The sequence below is a fragment of the Orcinus orca genome, chromosome 16, assembly GCF_937001465.1.
Source record: "Orcinus orca chromosome 16, mOrcOrc1.1, whole genome shotgun sequence".
NCBI lineage: Eukaryota > Metazoa > Chordata > Mammalia > Artiodactyla > Delphinidae > Orcinus > Orcinus orca.
The window spans coordinates 37546722-37562298 of NC_064574.1; the positions used below are offsets into that span (position 1 = coordinate 37546722).

A 15577-nucleotide genomic window follows, 5' to 3' on the forward strand; every position below is an offset into this window, starting at 1 on the left:
AGCAGGGGAAAATTTTTGTATATATAATCGCAAATATATTGCATATATATCGCACATATACATACACACACACACACATATATACATGTACATACACACGTACACACAAAAAAACAGAATGTCAGATGACCAGTCGCGAGATAAATGAGTTTGCCCGTGACCGGGTATTAAATAGGAGTCATAAGAATCGTCCCGTTCTGGTGTTTATAAAAGACTAAAATACAAAGGTTTGCAGTACAGCGAACCGGGAGCTGAGTCAAGTGCTCGGCCCCTCGCGGCTCCTCCCCTCCCACCGCCCGCCCCCATCCTCCCTCCGCCCTCCCCTCAACACACTTCCTCCCCGCCTCTCCAGGAGAGGGCTATTAAAAGCTGCTGACGTCAAAAGGGACGGCCATCTTTGATGAGGGCAGAGCTCACGTTGCATTGAAGACGAAACCTCGAGGAGGTCAGGCGCTGTCTTTCCTTCCCTCCCAGCTCGGCGGCTCCTCCACACTTGGAACCTGCAGGGACCGGGCGAACACCACCCTCTGGAGAAGCCAAGGTAAGGAGCCCCCCTCCCCAGGTCGTGGTTCTGGCTCTAGATGGCTACATACCCAGAGGGGACCACAGCTGGGCAGACCAAGTGAGCTTGGGCAAATACAAGAATTTGTGCACCTAGGGTGCGGTATTCCGTGTGTGCGCGTCTGGCTAGACTCCCGCCTGGGGCTTTATAAAGTATTTTCGAGGTGAGCTGCTTGGGGAAGGGATGAATGGGAACAGTGCAGGTGGAGCGATGGGGAGGAAGTGCAAGAATACGTACGGAATAATAACTTACTCTCTTTAAACAGTAGTGGGACCTTCTGTCTCTTCCATTTTGCGATGCAGTTTTAAGAGATGTTTAGGCTGTGGGGTTTTGGTTTGGTTTTGTTTTTTTTCTGTAGATCAAGAAAAACAAACCCTGTGGTTCTGACCCGATTATTAGGACTTGTCGTTAGGGCGCTATTATCTAGGGAAGAATTAGGGAGAAGGCAGGGTGTGGGCGCTGGGGAGGCGAAAGAAGGGGGAGTTCCCGCCCCGGGCAAGCTGAGCTGCAGCCGCCACAGCAGCCTCCATGCCCCACGGACTTGATTTATGCCGCCTGCTCCACGTCAACTGCAGGCTGGCGGGAGGCGGGCGGGTAGTGCTGGGTGGGAGGGCTCTGCGGAAGGCTGGCGGGGGCGGGGGCTCGGGCTCGCCTCCGTACTGCGGCGGCCAGCGCTCAGCACCCTGGACAGCAATACCAAGGGACTGCGCTGGCGCCCGCGACCTTTCAGCACCGCGGATAGCGGTCCGGCCGCCCCGGCGCACCTACCTGCTGCAGAGATGCCTGGCCGGGGCTAGATGTTCCAGGGCTGCAGGCCAAATTGCTTCTCTGAGACTTAGGTCTCACGGAGACCCCCTAATAGAGCAGGTGTAGTAGGTTAAAAGAAAAAAAGAAAGGAAAAAAAAAAAATCCTGCCTACAGGACTCCTTTGGAAGCAATTACCAGCTCCCATCCTTAGCTCCTGCATAGCCTAAAAAAAAAAAAAAGTCTACTTGTGGAAATTTTCTGTGTTACCCTCTCCCCTCCCCGCCCCCCCCCCCTTTTTAGGTAAAAAACAAACACATTTTTAAAAATTTGCATTTATCCTCCAGTCACAAATCAAGGGTTTTGTTTATTTCTTTCTTTTCTCTCTCTTTTTTTTTTTTAAACACAGAACAGATCTGTCTACAGATCCAGGGTGATCATGAATGAGGTATATATGAAGATGCCAACACAATCTGTTTATAGGAGCGATATATCTTTCTACATGTTTCTATTTGATAAAAAATGTAGGGGTAGTTGAACTAAGCAGAATCAACTTTAATAATGAATCCTTCTTCCTCTCTCCCATCCTTGTAATTAGGCATTGACACAAGCACATGCCCATAAAAATACATCTCTAAGAAATATCACAGGTCTTACAGGGTATAGATTTAACCTCTTTGGCCATAGTTTCAGAGTGAGGGGAAGTATTTCCTATGGACATTTGTTATCTCAGGATAGTTTCTGATTTTGACAACATTAAGACTGGCTTTCCTCAGGGGAATCTAACTGTGTCCTTCAGGGTGATGCAGATGAAAGGACCATGGTGTTAGGCTGAAACTGGACTCTGACCTAAAGATCTACTGCAATTTCCATTACAACATTGCGGGATTTTGCTGAGGCAGTAATAAGTACTTTAACCATTTTCTACTCTGACGTTTGGAGCCTGTGAGTGAACAAAAATTATCACAGGGGTATTCCCAGCTGTTTGATATAGATAAAATCAACATAAAATGACCAGGAACAAAACTGTGCTATTTGAGTAGTTGTTAAATAAGAGTAATAGCGTCATATGTAAGAATGTTTATACAGCACGTTAAAGAAATGCTATCATGATCCCCTGAAAAGCCTTAAAATAAGATCTTGGATTGGGTTTAGTTAGTCATTAACTCCAACCATTTATATATTAGAGGTGCTCCAATGCCGTGTCCACATAGAGAAGGTACTTTCATTCCCAGCTATTTATTTCCTAGTGTTTTTTAAGGATAACCATGTGGTTCCATATAAGTATATACAGATCTGTTGCTGGATATGGATGTAAAATTATTATTCAAGAGTATGTAACTGCATGGAAGAATTTTACAACTCTGCAATCTGCAGATGAAATAAATAACTGTGTTTCAGTGATAGGAGGAGGGGAGACAAGATGGGTAGGAGTCTTGAAAAATACTTTGACTTCACGCTGCATGTCCAGACAGCTCTCTGCGTAGTTGCGACAAATGAAAAAGCCTAACACTGCCGGAATTATGTGCTTGGACATTAGTAATTACTGCTGGGTTTGTTTGTTAGTGGAAGACTGGGGTAGTGGGGGCAGAGGTAGAGGACTGCAGTGAAGCTGGCAAAGGGTACAAATCTGGGAGGAAGTGGTGATGTGCACAATTATAGAACTAATAGCTTACTGAAAAGTTTAAAAAAATGTAATTGAAACATGAATTTAACATTTACATTATTGATAAGCTTCAGGAAAAATATCAAGAGATTTCCTATTTTAAGTTTTAAATTTTAACAATCCAGGGCAATATGGTGAGCAGAGGCAGGAGCAGATGGACACAGAGATGTGCCAGGAAACATTCACACAGACCCTCCAGTGGTACCTGCTTGTTTGCTCATTGGCATTTTCTGCTTTACCACCTTGGCATTCAGAATATGAAACAATTTGTAATCTTATTAACCTCTCCATGGTAAATCTCCCAAGAATTCACAATTTTATTTTTACTTCATTAAACATGCACGACCACACATGCACAAACACAATACAAACTGCCTCTGAATTCGCTTATATAAAGACATTTCTAAACTCTAGGTGTTGACCCCAGAGTGATGGTTATCAACCAGAAGACTGATCTATCTGCCAGTAGCACCTCTTCTCATAGCAGCCAGCCTTCAACAGAGCATGTAGGTTTTGACGATTAGGAGAAATGAGAGATAATTTGAGAAAGAGGTTGACAAAGGAGACATGAAGGATAAAAATAGATAGCTCTGCTTTTTATATGATGCACTATGAATAAACTATTTTTCTCACATCATGGAACTACTTTACAATTCTATAAAGGTAAGGCAATTGGTGTTTTCAGCCTCAGTGCTAAATATATTTCTGCAGTGTCATCCCTTGTCAGCAGGGACCAACCTGATTGGAAGACATTCCTCAATCAGTGAGCACCAGATACATAAATGAACCCCACTGAGGATGTAAAACCTCATGCTTATATAGTCTTTGACCTCAATAAGTTTAACACCTAGTACTTTTTTTTCTTTTTTTTTTTTTTTTTTGCGGTACGCTGGCCTCTCACTGTTGTGGCCTCTCCCGTTGTGGAGCACACAGGCTCCGGACACGCAGGCTTAGCGGCCATGGCTCACGGGCCCAGCCGCTCCACGGCATGTGGGATCTTCCTGGACTGGGGCACGAACCTGTGTCCCCTGCGTCGGCAGGCAGACTCTCAACCACTGCACCACCAGGGAAGCCCTAACATCTAGTACTCTTAATGAAAACAACAAACAATAAAAATTAATACCAGAAGGAAAGTGCAATAAAACAGTAGAAGAAAAATCATGAGGGAGTGTATAATTACTTGCCAAGTCAATGCGACCAAAAATAAGGAATGCAAATTCTGAGAAGGACAATATTTCAGTGGACTAGAATGATCCGAGACAGGAAGCAGGACCTGAGCTGGTTTGGGAGGTTGGAGAGAGGTGAGGGGACTCTGCTAAGTAAAAGTTATAGCATAGGCAGAACTACAAGTTAGGCAAGCCCAAGGTATGGTCAGCAAACCCTGAAAATGCCCATCCATTTGGGTGAAGTGGGACGCTTATAAAGGGGAATATGCTGGAACTGTGAGTTGGAGCCGCCTATGAAAGGCCTTGAATGCCACACTGAGGACTTAGTGCTTTATCCTCTAAAGTTGATTTCTGAGCAGAAGCTGATATAACAAAGTAACCATGTCTTTTTTAACATCTTGGAATTGCTATTGACTGAGTGGAATTAAATTTACATTCTTCCAGAAATAGAGGAGAGCAAACTGTTATCATAAAGGATGATTAATTAAAAAAATAGTAACCAGTCCTCATTTAGTCATCTATTAAGACCACCCTTCAGTATATACATGGGCTTCTAAGTCCTACCCAGAAGTTACTTGTAGGTTTCAATTTTTCGTTATTGACTAGAACAAATTATTCAAGATGAGTGCCTACCAAGAAGATTGAAAATCGGGTCAGGCGTCTGGGGATGAGAGGTGTCCAGCAGGTACACTTGAATAATAAACACGCAAACACTCTCTTGGGCCCTCTGAGTATTCTGCACTGTCAAATACACTGACTGGATAGATGAAAAAAGATGCCAGGTTTTCTGTTCATGTTTCAGGCAGCATGACACATAGAACCAGCTCCAAGTGGCTAAAACTGGGGGAAAAAAAAAAGGAAGGAAGGAAGGAGGGAGGAAAGAAAGGAAGGAAGGAAGGAAGAAGAAAGAAAGAGAGAGAAAGAAAGAAGGAAAGAAAGAAAGGAAGGAAGAAAGGAAGGAAGGAAGGAAGGAAGGAAGGAAGGAAGGAAGGAAGGAAGGAAGGAAGGAAGGAAGGAAGGAAAAGATACTATGGTAAAATTTTGAAAAACTGAGGTGTGGTGGGCAGTATATCATATTTCTTTCCCTACCATCCTAGCAGCCTAGCTGACTTTTGCTGATTACCCTCACTCCAGCGCTTGCTTGAGGTCTGAACTATACCCATTTCATTTTTAATCTTGTGGTTACTACTCTCACAGCAGAGCTTCACAATTCCAAATTCTGACAGAACTGCTGAACTGAAAGAGTCAATGGCTTCATGTGGAGGACTAAATGGCAGTTGCAGACATAGATCTTGTTGCTATTTCAGTTCTCACTGTGAAGTGTCAAGGGACTATTCTCATCTGTTCTTCACCAAAACACTGGCAGGAGAGACATCCTTAGGGTAACTTGTTGATTTCTAAGCTGACTCCCTGGGGCAAAATTGGAGGTAGTGACGTTTGATGCTTTAGGAGGTCAGACTGGTGGTTATTAAACTGAGTGCAGAAGGCCTTCCAAGTTATTAAGTAGGAAGGAGGAGATATGACAGAGCATTGAGGAAGCAGGACATGATGAGTGGAGGAAGAGGTTTTAAAAAATTATTCTTACAAGAGGAAAGAGGCTTCAGAGAAATTTCCAGAGAACCCTGTCTGCACTCTGAACTCTTCAGAATTACTGTCATTGCTGTAATAATAGCTACTTGTTTCTACATAATTTTCTTCACAAGGATCTCAAAGCACTTCACCCAATATAAAAGTCCAAGCAGTTTCTGATTTCCAAGTGAATGATACAAACCAGAGTCATATATGATATTAGATACATTTCATATATGATATTTAGTAAGCCATAAATCTGATTTAGAACAGAGATAACCAAAGCAGTGATTAATCAGAATAGGTCTGTGGGAGAGAAGAGAGAACCACTAATTCTAAAAGTTTTTACCAGTACTAGCTCACTGAATCTTCATAACAATCCTATAATCAGGGTGCTATTATTATTTCCATTTTACAGATGAGGAAACTGAGGCAAAGAAAACCTAAATAACTTGCCTTACATCACAGAACAGAGCCAGGATTTAAATGTAATCAGTCTGACTCCAGGGTCTAAGCTCTTAACTATATACTCTGCTACCTCTTGCATCATCCACATTTTTCATACTGGCTAAATAAGGCACAGAGAATGTATATGATTTTTTTTTTTTTTTTTGCAATATCTTTTCCCTTTCAGTTGGACAGCTGAGCATGATGGCAAGGATGCTGATCAGGAGCCAGGAGACCTGGATCTAGCCCTGAAGCAATTGCTTGTCATTTTCTTTAAATAAGTCATTCAATCTCTATTGAACTCAGTTTCTTCATCTGCAGAATGACAGCAGAATTGAACTAATGTTTTCCAATATGCCATTCAGAAGTCAATGATATCAGTGGTGAAAACTCTAGGTAGTAAGTCTGACGCCAGTGACCTGGTGGTCTCAGATGGCACTGCCTTAATACTGCTTCAGTAACTGACCTGACTCCCTCCCTCATTGTAAGATTAATTATATCCACAGCACCCCCTTCAATCTCTCTCTATTTTTCCCTCAGTAATTTCTTTGACATCATCTTTCTGAAGTCTTTCTGGTCAGACTTAAGAAATCCTGACTTTTTCCTCAAAGCCCTGATCTGAGTCATCACTGCTATGGGGATCTCCCCTCCTTCTCACTCAGATTTATTGCTGTCTGGAACAGACTATTTCTACAACCTGCCTAAACTTTTTATAATTCTTTTTTCAACCTAATTAACTGTTACAAAAAATTTCTTTCTAGGCCCCCTTTTGATCATGTCTTTATGTCTGACTTAAAGCAATTTATTAGCTGCTATTTCCTCATTCCTCTTTTTTCCTCTGCCTCTTAGAAAAGGGGAAACAGAAGCTTTTAAAGAGTCTGTGAGCTCTTAAGTACTTAAAAAGTAACATTTCCATATGATCTGAGTTACATGATTTAAGTAGCCAGCTCAAAAACTAATAAAATTTGGAGGATGGAGAGGTGATGGTAAAATAACATTACAAAAAAGCTTCAAGGACAAGGGACTAGGAGAGGAGGAAGCTTTAAAGCCTATGAGATATAAAGTTCGGAGGTTAGCAGTTGGCGGTACAATATTTATTAATTAAATTCACAAGTTCCAGAAAAGCCATGTTCTCCTTGTTGCTATAAACTCATTCTTGCTGCAGATTTCAGCATCTTTCCATCACAGTAAAGCATTGACAAGGGGAGTTGCTAACTGATTTTCTTACTGCTGACTCACAGAGGTTAGCTTCAGTAGTGATCAACTGATGAGAAGAACAAATCTGTATTCCCAAAAAGAGATGGGGTAAATCCTGTTTAAGGGTTAGTGCTTCCTTTTAAATGCCTAACAACCATTCTGGTGAAACTCAAAGTGAATTAACAATGCTCACACCAGATTGGTACTGAATGACAGCTGTGCTAGGTTTATGAACTGCTTTCTGTGGTCATGGAAAAATAAATTTGATCCTCTTAGCTTGTAAAAGAAGCTGAATTATGATCCCTGTGAAGGGAAAACTAAAAGAACTTACTTATCTTTTATTCTATTTGGGGGTTTTTGTTGTTGATTTGATTTGGTTCCTATTACCCAAAGATGGCTAATTCTCAGGTCTTAAATTGAGACTGTTTGCACTTTCTGCTGACTCACCTCATTTTATACTTGAAGATGGTCCATTTTATACTTGAAGAGCAATGTTATTTTCCTGCTAGAATGGTAGGTCTGACAAAATGACCATCTGGTCCCTGCTTCCCCATCACTTCCTATATCCAAATGACCCTAGTTACAGATTTTGAACTTAGGAGATGACTTTTCATGCCTGCAGGCTTGAATGAGTGGTTTCTGTCCTTTACTGATGACAACATGTAAGAAAGTGGAAGCCTCTTAGGTGCCCCCTGAGGCTAGAGTCACCCTGTACTCCTGCCTCATTCCTATTCTAGAGAAATCTCTCAATTCAGCCCAGAGTCCTACAAGTTGAACAGAATTTCCTTCCATGGAAAATCTCAGACCAAACTGCTGATCACCTTTATTCATGTTTTGTACAATTTCATAGAATAGTGACTGACAAATTGCAAAACAGTATATTTCTTAAATTTCCCTGAAGTTAGTCTAAGGTTGGTCTGACAGCTAGTTACAGGTAAATCACACTGCAGCTTTTCTGTTGATAAACAGAAAGTAGAAGGAAATAAATGCCAGTAAGCCTGCTAGAAAGAACACTGGCAAATGATTTCAATATGCAGTAGTCCTGTAGAGTGAATTTTTTTTATTTTAATAGGAAAGTCCATTATAACTTCATGATAACACTAGAAATCAAGATAGTTTTCCTAATTTATGCCTGAGAAATTGTTGAATATATCTACTTTTTCCAGTTTCAAGATGACTATTCCTGTATTCCTCAAACATAAATCAGCTGTCCTTATGGCACTCTTCACTAATTAATTAATTCAACAAATATTTATTGAGCATCTGTCATGTGCCAGGAAAACCTAGTACTGGTTACTGAAGATAGAGCAGTGAATAAAACATGAATGATTCTGCCCTCCGTGTATTTTGATGGGCATCCCTTTTTGAGGTATTATTTTAGAAGACATGTTTCACATAGAATCCCTTTTAGACTCTAAGACATTAACCCAACTTAGAAAAGAACTTGGCTGTCTGTCCAAATATGCAATTGACTAAAGGTTTCTACTGAGTGATCAGTGTCCATGGAAAGGTTGCTGTCATAAACAGAATGTAAATTAAGAACCAGCCTCAGCCATCAAGGAACTTAGTAAATATCTAAGATATGCCCTTGTATAAATTTGCCTCTATTTATGTGGCAGTATTGCTAAAATTTCCTTTCAGAACATGTTATATTCCAGTATCCCAGTCCCTCCCTATATAGACCATTCCCCACCACTCATGCGGAGAACGGGTCAAGCTTCAAGAAACATGGTATCTCCTAGGCTAGAAAACCTAGTCCCAACTATAAAATTCGTGAAGCAATGCAAGAACAGAATGACAGAGAAGCGGCAGCATCTTTTGGATGACAGTACCTCCCGAGCCAATCCACGTTCCTCCTCTGAAAACTCCCTATCATTAAACAAGTTTACAGATTCAGGATCAGATAGAAGAATGTATTAGTTTCCCAGCTCTTGCTTTTCAAAATTTACCTCTTCTTACCAAGGAGCAAAGCTCCCATTTATCACATTGCTTTGTAATTATGTACTTATGCATTTCTCTTCCTTAACAGAATATAAAAGTCTTTGAGAGCAAGGGCAATATCTTAACCATCTTTGAATCCTCAGTACCTATAACAGTTCCTGTCACACACCAGCTATACAGGAAAAGAATGGGTGAGTGGGGATACCAGCTACCCCTTTGCAGAGAAAAGAATTCTACCACTGTAAGTAATTCCTTCTTTAATTGGTCAGATGTTATGATCAGAACAACTTGGGAATACAGATTCACCCTAAATGTTGGAATAAAATTATGTCCCAAGGAAGCACTTTTGTTCATTCCAACTAGCTGCCAAACTTTGGCAAATAAGTTGTTTTTCTGACCTGCTGTTTTATCACCTGTGCATCAGGGACTAAAATGCTAATGAAGGATCTGAAGAGTCTCATGAAAAGCATTGCTAAAAGCAGGTTTATATAAAGAAATGAAGAACCATTGCCTATGACCTATTTAGGTCAATTTCACACATAAAACAAAGCTGTTTAACGTATATAAAATAGTACAGTCAAAATTCTTTACTTTTCATTAATATGGAAAGAATATTTTTGATGCCCCTCTTCACATGTTCACTGAGACATAGAGTCACCAGGGAAGTAGATTGGTGGCTTCAGCCATCTCTTGTCTTTGAGGCCACATATTTGCTGCTTCTCTGTTAGAATTGGTGGCATGGTGTATACAGGCTCTCCATGTTCATTTGGCTTCCTAGAAAATGTCCTCCAAACACATCAATTTCTAACCTATCCTTTCAAACATCCAGTGTCCTCTTGCCTAGGAGAGAAAAATAAACTGAGGCATGATGTGGCAAATCAGTCCCATTTATCACTGAGAAAAAGCCATTACCAATGGAGCATTGAATGTTGCACTTTTCCCCCCAGTCCTTCTTATGAAACAACTTTAAAACCACTGGTCAGTTACTCTGTGCCCTCCATTCTCCAGCTGAGAATGGAGGCACCACTTGTTGACCATAAGAAAAAAGTAACTAACTTATTGAATGCCCAAGTATGCTGAGCTAGACCCTTGGCATACATTATCTCATTTAATTTCCATGGCAACCTTAAAAGCATTTGGAATTCTTGTCTCTGACTGCAAAGCCCATGTTTCTCCCCACCACCTCATGAATTTTCCCACGAGTCGCACACAGTCCGTTGAGATCTTCTAATAGAAAGTATGCTCCTGATATGTAGAACATGAGTCAGCAAAATCCAAACAACTCAGTCCTGCGGACTAAAAAGTCAGGTGAGATGTGGTCGTATGAACTACCTGGAGAAACTAAATATCCAGACAAACTCATGGGGCACTGGATTTATCACCTATGCATCAGGGGCTAAAATGCTAATGAAGAATTTAGAGTCAGAGGGCTGCATACTTGGCCCGTCTCTGCCACTTCAGTTGTATCACCCTGACCAACTTACCTAACTTGAACTGAGCTTCAGTTTTCATATCTGTACAAAGAAAGCAATAGCTGCCATGCATACGTCCTGTAGTTGCTATGTGACTCTGAGCTAATGCTTGTGAAGTATTGTTACCTCCACTTGGGAGAGAAGAATGAACTGTTGTTATCATGTTCCATTGTCTGCTGTTTGCCGTGCCAGATTTCCAGTGTTCTTATTGCAGGCCATATGCTTCTTTTCCTCTTTATAATGTGGATTTTGCTTAAAGAAGTAACAGGTCCTGCCATCATACTATTTTTTAGCTTGAGCAGCATGCATGATAAAATGGGAAAATGTGTCAACAGTCTTTGATTTTTTCTATTTGTGGGAGGGTTTTTAAAATACCTTTGAATTGCATCTCTGCTTTGGCTTTGTGACTTTCAGGATAACTTTGGAGATGAAGAAGCTCAGGTTATGCTTTAATGAAACACTGGTCCCCCTCTTGCTTAATGCATTGGGTGTTAGGGTCCTTGAGGAGTTAAAAAGAAATGATATGCAAAAATACTTACCCTTCTTTAGCTTAAGAAAAATAATTCTGCTGTGAGCTATTTAGTCAACCGTTATTGAAGCTGCATCTGTTGGCTTCATTTTGTATTGAGTGTAATGTTTTTTGTCGGGGAGTGTTGGGTTCCTTAGTAAATACTGCATGTGTGTTTTTGTGTGTGCACACAATATATAGGCAGACAGGTGCAAACACAGACTCTTGCTTGCAGCCAGCTTTAGGTACAAGATTCCTACATGCATCACCTCATTGTCAAAACCTTTAGCTATATTCATATAAACCAATAAATATAAAATATATATAACAGAGCAAGTTATGTGAACTGCAAAATGTATGATCCTAGGTTGCATTCACAGAATGATTCCTGTCCAAAGTTGGAAAATGCTCCCAAAACAATTCTCTATGCAGCAATGACCTCAAATTTTGGGAGAATTCCTGCAAATCTAGGCTTACAGGACAAGAGAGCTTGCTGGGAAAGATTTTTGAAATCCACACTGTCTTTTGAGCACCTGCTATGTTCTACTTGTTATATTACTGTCCATTGTAGCTAGTAGTATTATATTTAATTTCTACACAACCTCCTAAATGGTGAACATAATTTTCCACACTTGACTCAGAGAGGATACTGTTTGGTCAAGGTCCTACTAAGGTGCTAATTGCTGCCTCTCTCCACCTCCATGAACCAACTGATATATACGTTAGTGATGAAAATATCAGGATTTTTGTCAAAGCTTGATTGGGAGAAAATGGTTAGAACCAGCAGCCAGAATCAGACTAGTTCTACTTCTAGTCCTTCTCCAAGTCTAGACATGGAGAGCCACCAAAGGAGGAAGAGCTATGGAGATAAGTGTAGTCAGGCACAGCTAGAATACCTTAGGTCCTGCCCCTACTCCCCCACTCACCCCTCCCAAGGCGCAGAAGATTTGCAGCTTGGAGGAGCAGAAAATGCAACCTTGCTATGAGCAAGAAAAAGAAAAAGCCAAGTGGAGGACTGAGGTATGCGTGCTTACTGCCCATTTCCCATCTCACAGAGCACTTAAGCTGGGGGTTAGAAGGGCAAATAAAGAAAGGGGTGGAAGGGATGGTGGAAACCATCTTCCTAATACTAATCTTCCCAAAGAGTGAAGGTTCCTATTTTAAGGGACAAGGGAGGAATTAATGAGTCTGAGAGGCAGAGAATGGATCCTCCTTCCACACAGCTAATAAAAGAGGGAACTTGAGTTTGAATTTAAGATCCCAAGTGCAATATTACTGACCCTTCAGAATCAGTGGCTCCTTACTCTAGGACATTGGTTCTCAAACTGTGATCTTTGGACCAGCAGCATCAGCATCACCCAAGAGTTTGTTAGAAATGCAATTCTCAGGCCCCACACCATCCTACTGTCTGAAACTCTAGGGATGGGGGAAGAGTTTTCTGTTTCCATCACCTCCAGGTGATTCTGATGCATGCTCAAGTTTGAGAACCAATATCCTAGAGATCTTTAGTAGCTCCTTCAAGTGTTCACATTGATCTTGAACTGGTCTGATGAGGATGAGGTGTTTCCCCTCTTCTCTGCTTTACAAAGGCTGTGACTAGGTATTTAGAGAGAGAAGTGCTGTCCTGGGGCACTGGATAGAAGTCTCCACTCACTCTTCTGACCTAGTTATAAGGATGCTATTGTCCATCAGAATGAGTTTGAAGGATGAGGAAGACTAGTGTCCACAGAATGAAGACGGGGGTTGTGTGTGGGGAACATAGGGCTCTTTGTTATCTTTTGTCCCCTGCAACAATGACTCAATCTCTGGCTCCCAGAATCTTGCTCCCAAAAGTTAACAAAGTATAAAATCTCACCAAATGACAGGATAGTCCCTTCTTTCTGCAGTCCGAGCCTGCAACCTCTGAAGGACACCAGAGAGGAAATGGTACCCACTGTGCAAAGGATAAAGCAGTTCCCATTGCTTTTGCTTTGGGCGCCTCAATAAACTGCCACAGGTGCAAGAAGGGGCCTGACCCTTTCCCACTCATCCTGCAATTTTTTGTTTTCTGCTCTGGATCAGAGCACCAACTGCCCTTGGGGAAAAGATCCTGATGGCTCACATCACCCTTCTTTTTAGCACTCATCTTACATAGAATTATAGATTTGGGTTGCTAGGGCAGAACATACAAATTAGCACTTTTTAGAAAATGACAAATGACTAGGCCCAGAGATAAATTGCTTACCAAAGTCACAGTGTGAGCATTACAGCCTGGGCTCCTGACTCACAGTTCAGTGCTCTTTTATTGCATTGTGCTTTCTTGCCACTTCTGCCTCATCTTTTCCAAATTTTCTTTCCAGCACAGGCCCACAGCCTGCTCAGGAAATCTCTCAGTCTGCTGTTCCCCTCAGAGGTCTCCAGCCTCAAATGGTAACCCAACATTTATAAAAGCATTTTAGGAACATTCCCATGATTCTGAGCTGCCAGGTAGAGCATCCTGAAATGATTGGCTATATTGCTTATGTCTATTTGGGTTTTGCACATGACAGAAAAACCCAAATATAAGTGATTTAGGCAAAAATGGAGATGTTTGATTGCTCAAAGAGCCTGAGTAAATGTTAAACAGTCAAACCATGGGAAGGGCAAAGAGGTTGCTGGAATTCAGGAACAACTCAGGGTTGAGTCGAGTTGAGTCAAGCACCACCAAGGCTCTCGTGCTGCCTCCTCCCTGTGCTTCTTTCTATACACTGACTTCATTTTCTCTTGTTAAAAAGTCATTTCCTCCCTCTATATGTCAGAAACATGGACACCTAATTTGTACTCCTTGCACATCCACTATAGAAAAGGGACTGCCATTTTCTGTACCCCATGTTAAAAAATCTCAGGGAAAGGCTCTGATTGGTCCAGCTTGGGCCAGGTGCCAAGCTTACACCAATGAATTGAATGAATGCCAAGCTCCACACCAATGGTGTGGAGCATCACGGAACAGTATGTCTTATGTGCTGGAGCCACACAATTCCGTTGGGGGAAGAACCAGGTTCAAGGTTGACATAATAAGCCATATTATGTGTCCTATGTACACAGACAATTTTTATCAGGTCACTTACCAAACACTTGCATCTGTTTAAAGATATTTTTTGGGGTTTTTTTTACAAGTTGTTTCTCCAATGTGATCTAATTTTTTAACTTCATGACAGCTCTGGAAAGGAAGATGATTTTTTAAAAAGTAACCATTTTGTGGATATACAAACTGAGGCCTAAGAAATTTGATTGCCCTGGAAAACATCACCTACTTACTTAAGTTGATGGCAGAGCCAGCTCAGAGGATGAAGATTGAACAGATGTTCAGTTTTGCTCCTAATCCACGGATGACAAGCTAATGACCCCTAGGCTTAATACTATCCACAAACTTGTTTCATTTGGCCAATGCTGAGTTTGCAAACATCTTAAATCTGAATGCCTTAAGGCAGAGTATTTCTTCTCCAATTTGCCACAGAGCCTAACACTACTTGTCTTCATATACCTGCTTCAGTCCATACATCTGTATTATCTTCCCAACACCTGTAGGCATTTGAGTTTGTTTCCACTGCTTACCAAAGTTGTGGCATTCTTGGTGGTTCTGTGACCCTGCCAGAATCAGATACAGCTAGAAGTTTCCTGGGTTATCTTGTCACAACTTTTCCTAGTCTTCTTAAGTTATGTCAGTATTTGGAGACAAGATTGGTTGCCTTAAATAAACCAACCAAGTTTCGGGGTATTTTTCTTATTTTAATCTGAATAGAGTTAGCTTTTTTGTTCTTCCCACTGACCCTCCTGGCAGTCTGAGGATCCCTTTGCAGAGTGGTATTTTTTAATGTATAAAATAAAATACAAAGGATTTAATAGGAAACCAATTATATTAAAGTATAGTTATAAAAATATTTAAATTGTGGATAGCAATATATAATCTTTTAAAAATTAAGCATTAAATAATATTTGGTCCAATAACTACCACAATTTCAAAGTGGTGCTGAGAATATGATATTCTGAGATATTTGCAACAGCTATAAAGTGATATGAAAACATCCTGAGATTTCTACTGGTGGCTCATCAGGGTTTGAGCTCTCTTCCCGCCCCCTCGGTGGTGGCGTGGTGGGGTGAAGTCGATGGAGTGGAGGGAGTGGTGTGTCTTCATGTCATTCAGGTGCCAGTGACAGCTGGGAGACCCTGAAACAGTTGGTCTTTGTTAGGTAACAATTTACCCTAAAACTTAGCGGCTTGAAACAACTATTTCTTACCGCTTATGGGTCTGTGGGTGACCTAGGTGGTTCTTTATTCAGCTGGTCG

The 15577-nt window shown here is 41.2% G+C and overlaps 2 protein-coding genes across 3 annotated transcripts in view; both read left to right on the top strand.

Moving 5' to 3' along the window:
• Positions 1-381: 381 nt before the first annotated feature.
• SNAP25 (synaptosome associated protein 25) overlaps positions 382-15577 on the top strand; it is an 80121-nt gene continuing 64925 nt past the window's right edge. The window contains exon 1 of one of the 2 annotated variants that reach the window (XM_004276468.3): positions 382-541. The gene's annotated coding sequence lies outside the window, so the exon portion shown is untranslated. The remainder of the gene's footprint in view (positions 542-15577) is intronic. The other variant, XM_004276467.3, reaches the window with a different exon arrangement.
• Positions 548-1659, top strand: LOC125961421 (uncharacterized). The gene has a single exon (XM_049699228.1). The coding sequence runs from the start codon at positions 1091-1093 to the stop codon at positions 1433-1435; it is 345 nt and encodes a 114-aa protein (XP_049555185.1). The 5' UTR covers positions 548-1090; the 3' UTR covers positions 1436-1659.

What these genes read in the sequence shown, in the direction of transcription:
- LOC125961421 (XM_049699228.1), top strand. Translation starts at nt 1,091, where the DNA reads ATGCCCCACGGACTTGATTTATGCCGCCTGCTCCACGTCAACTGCAGG.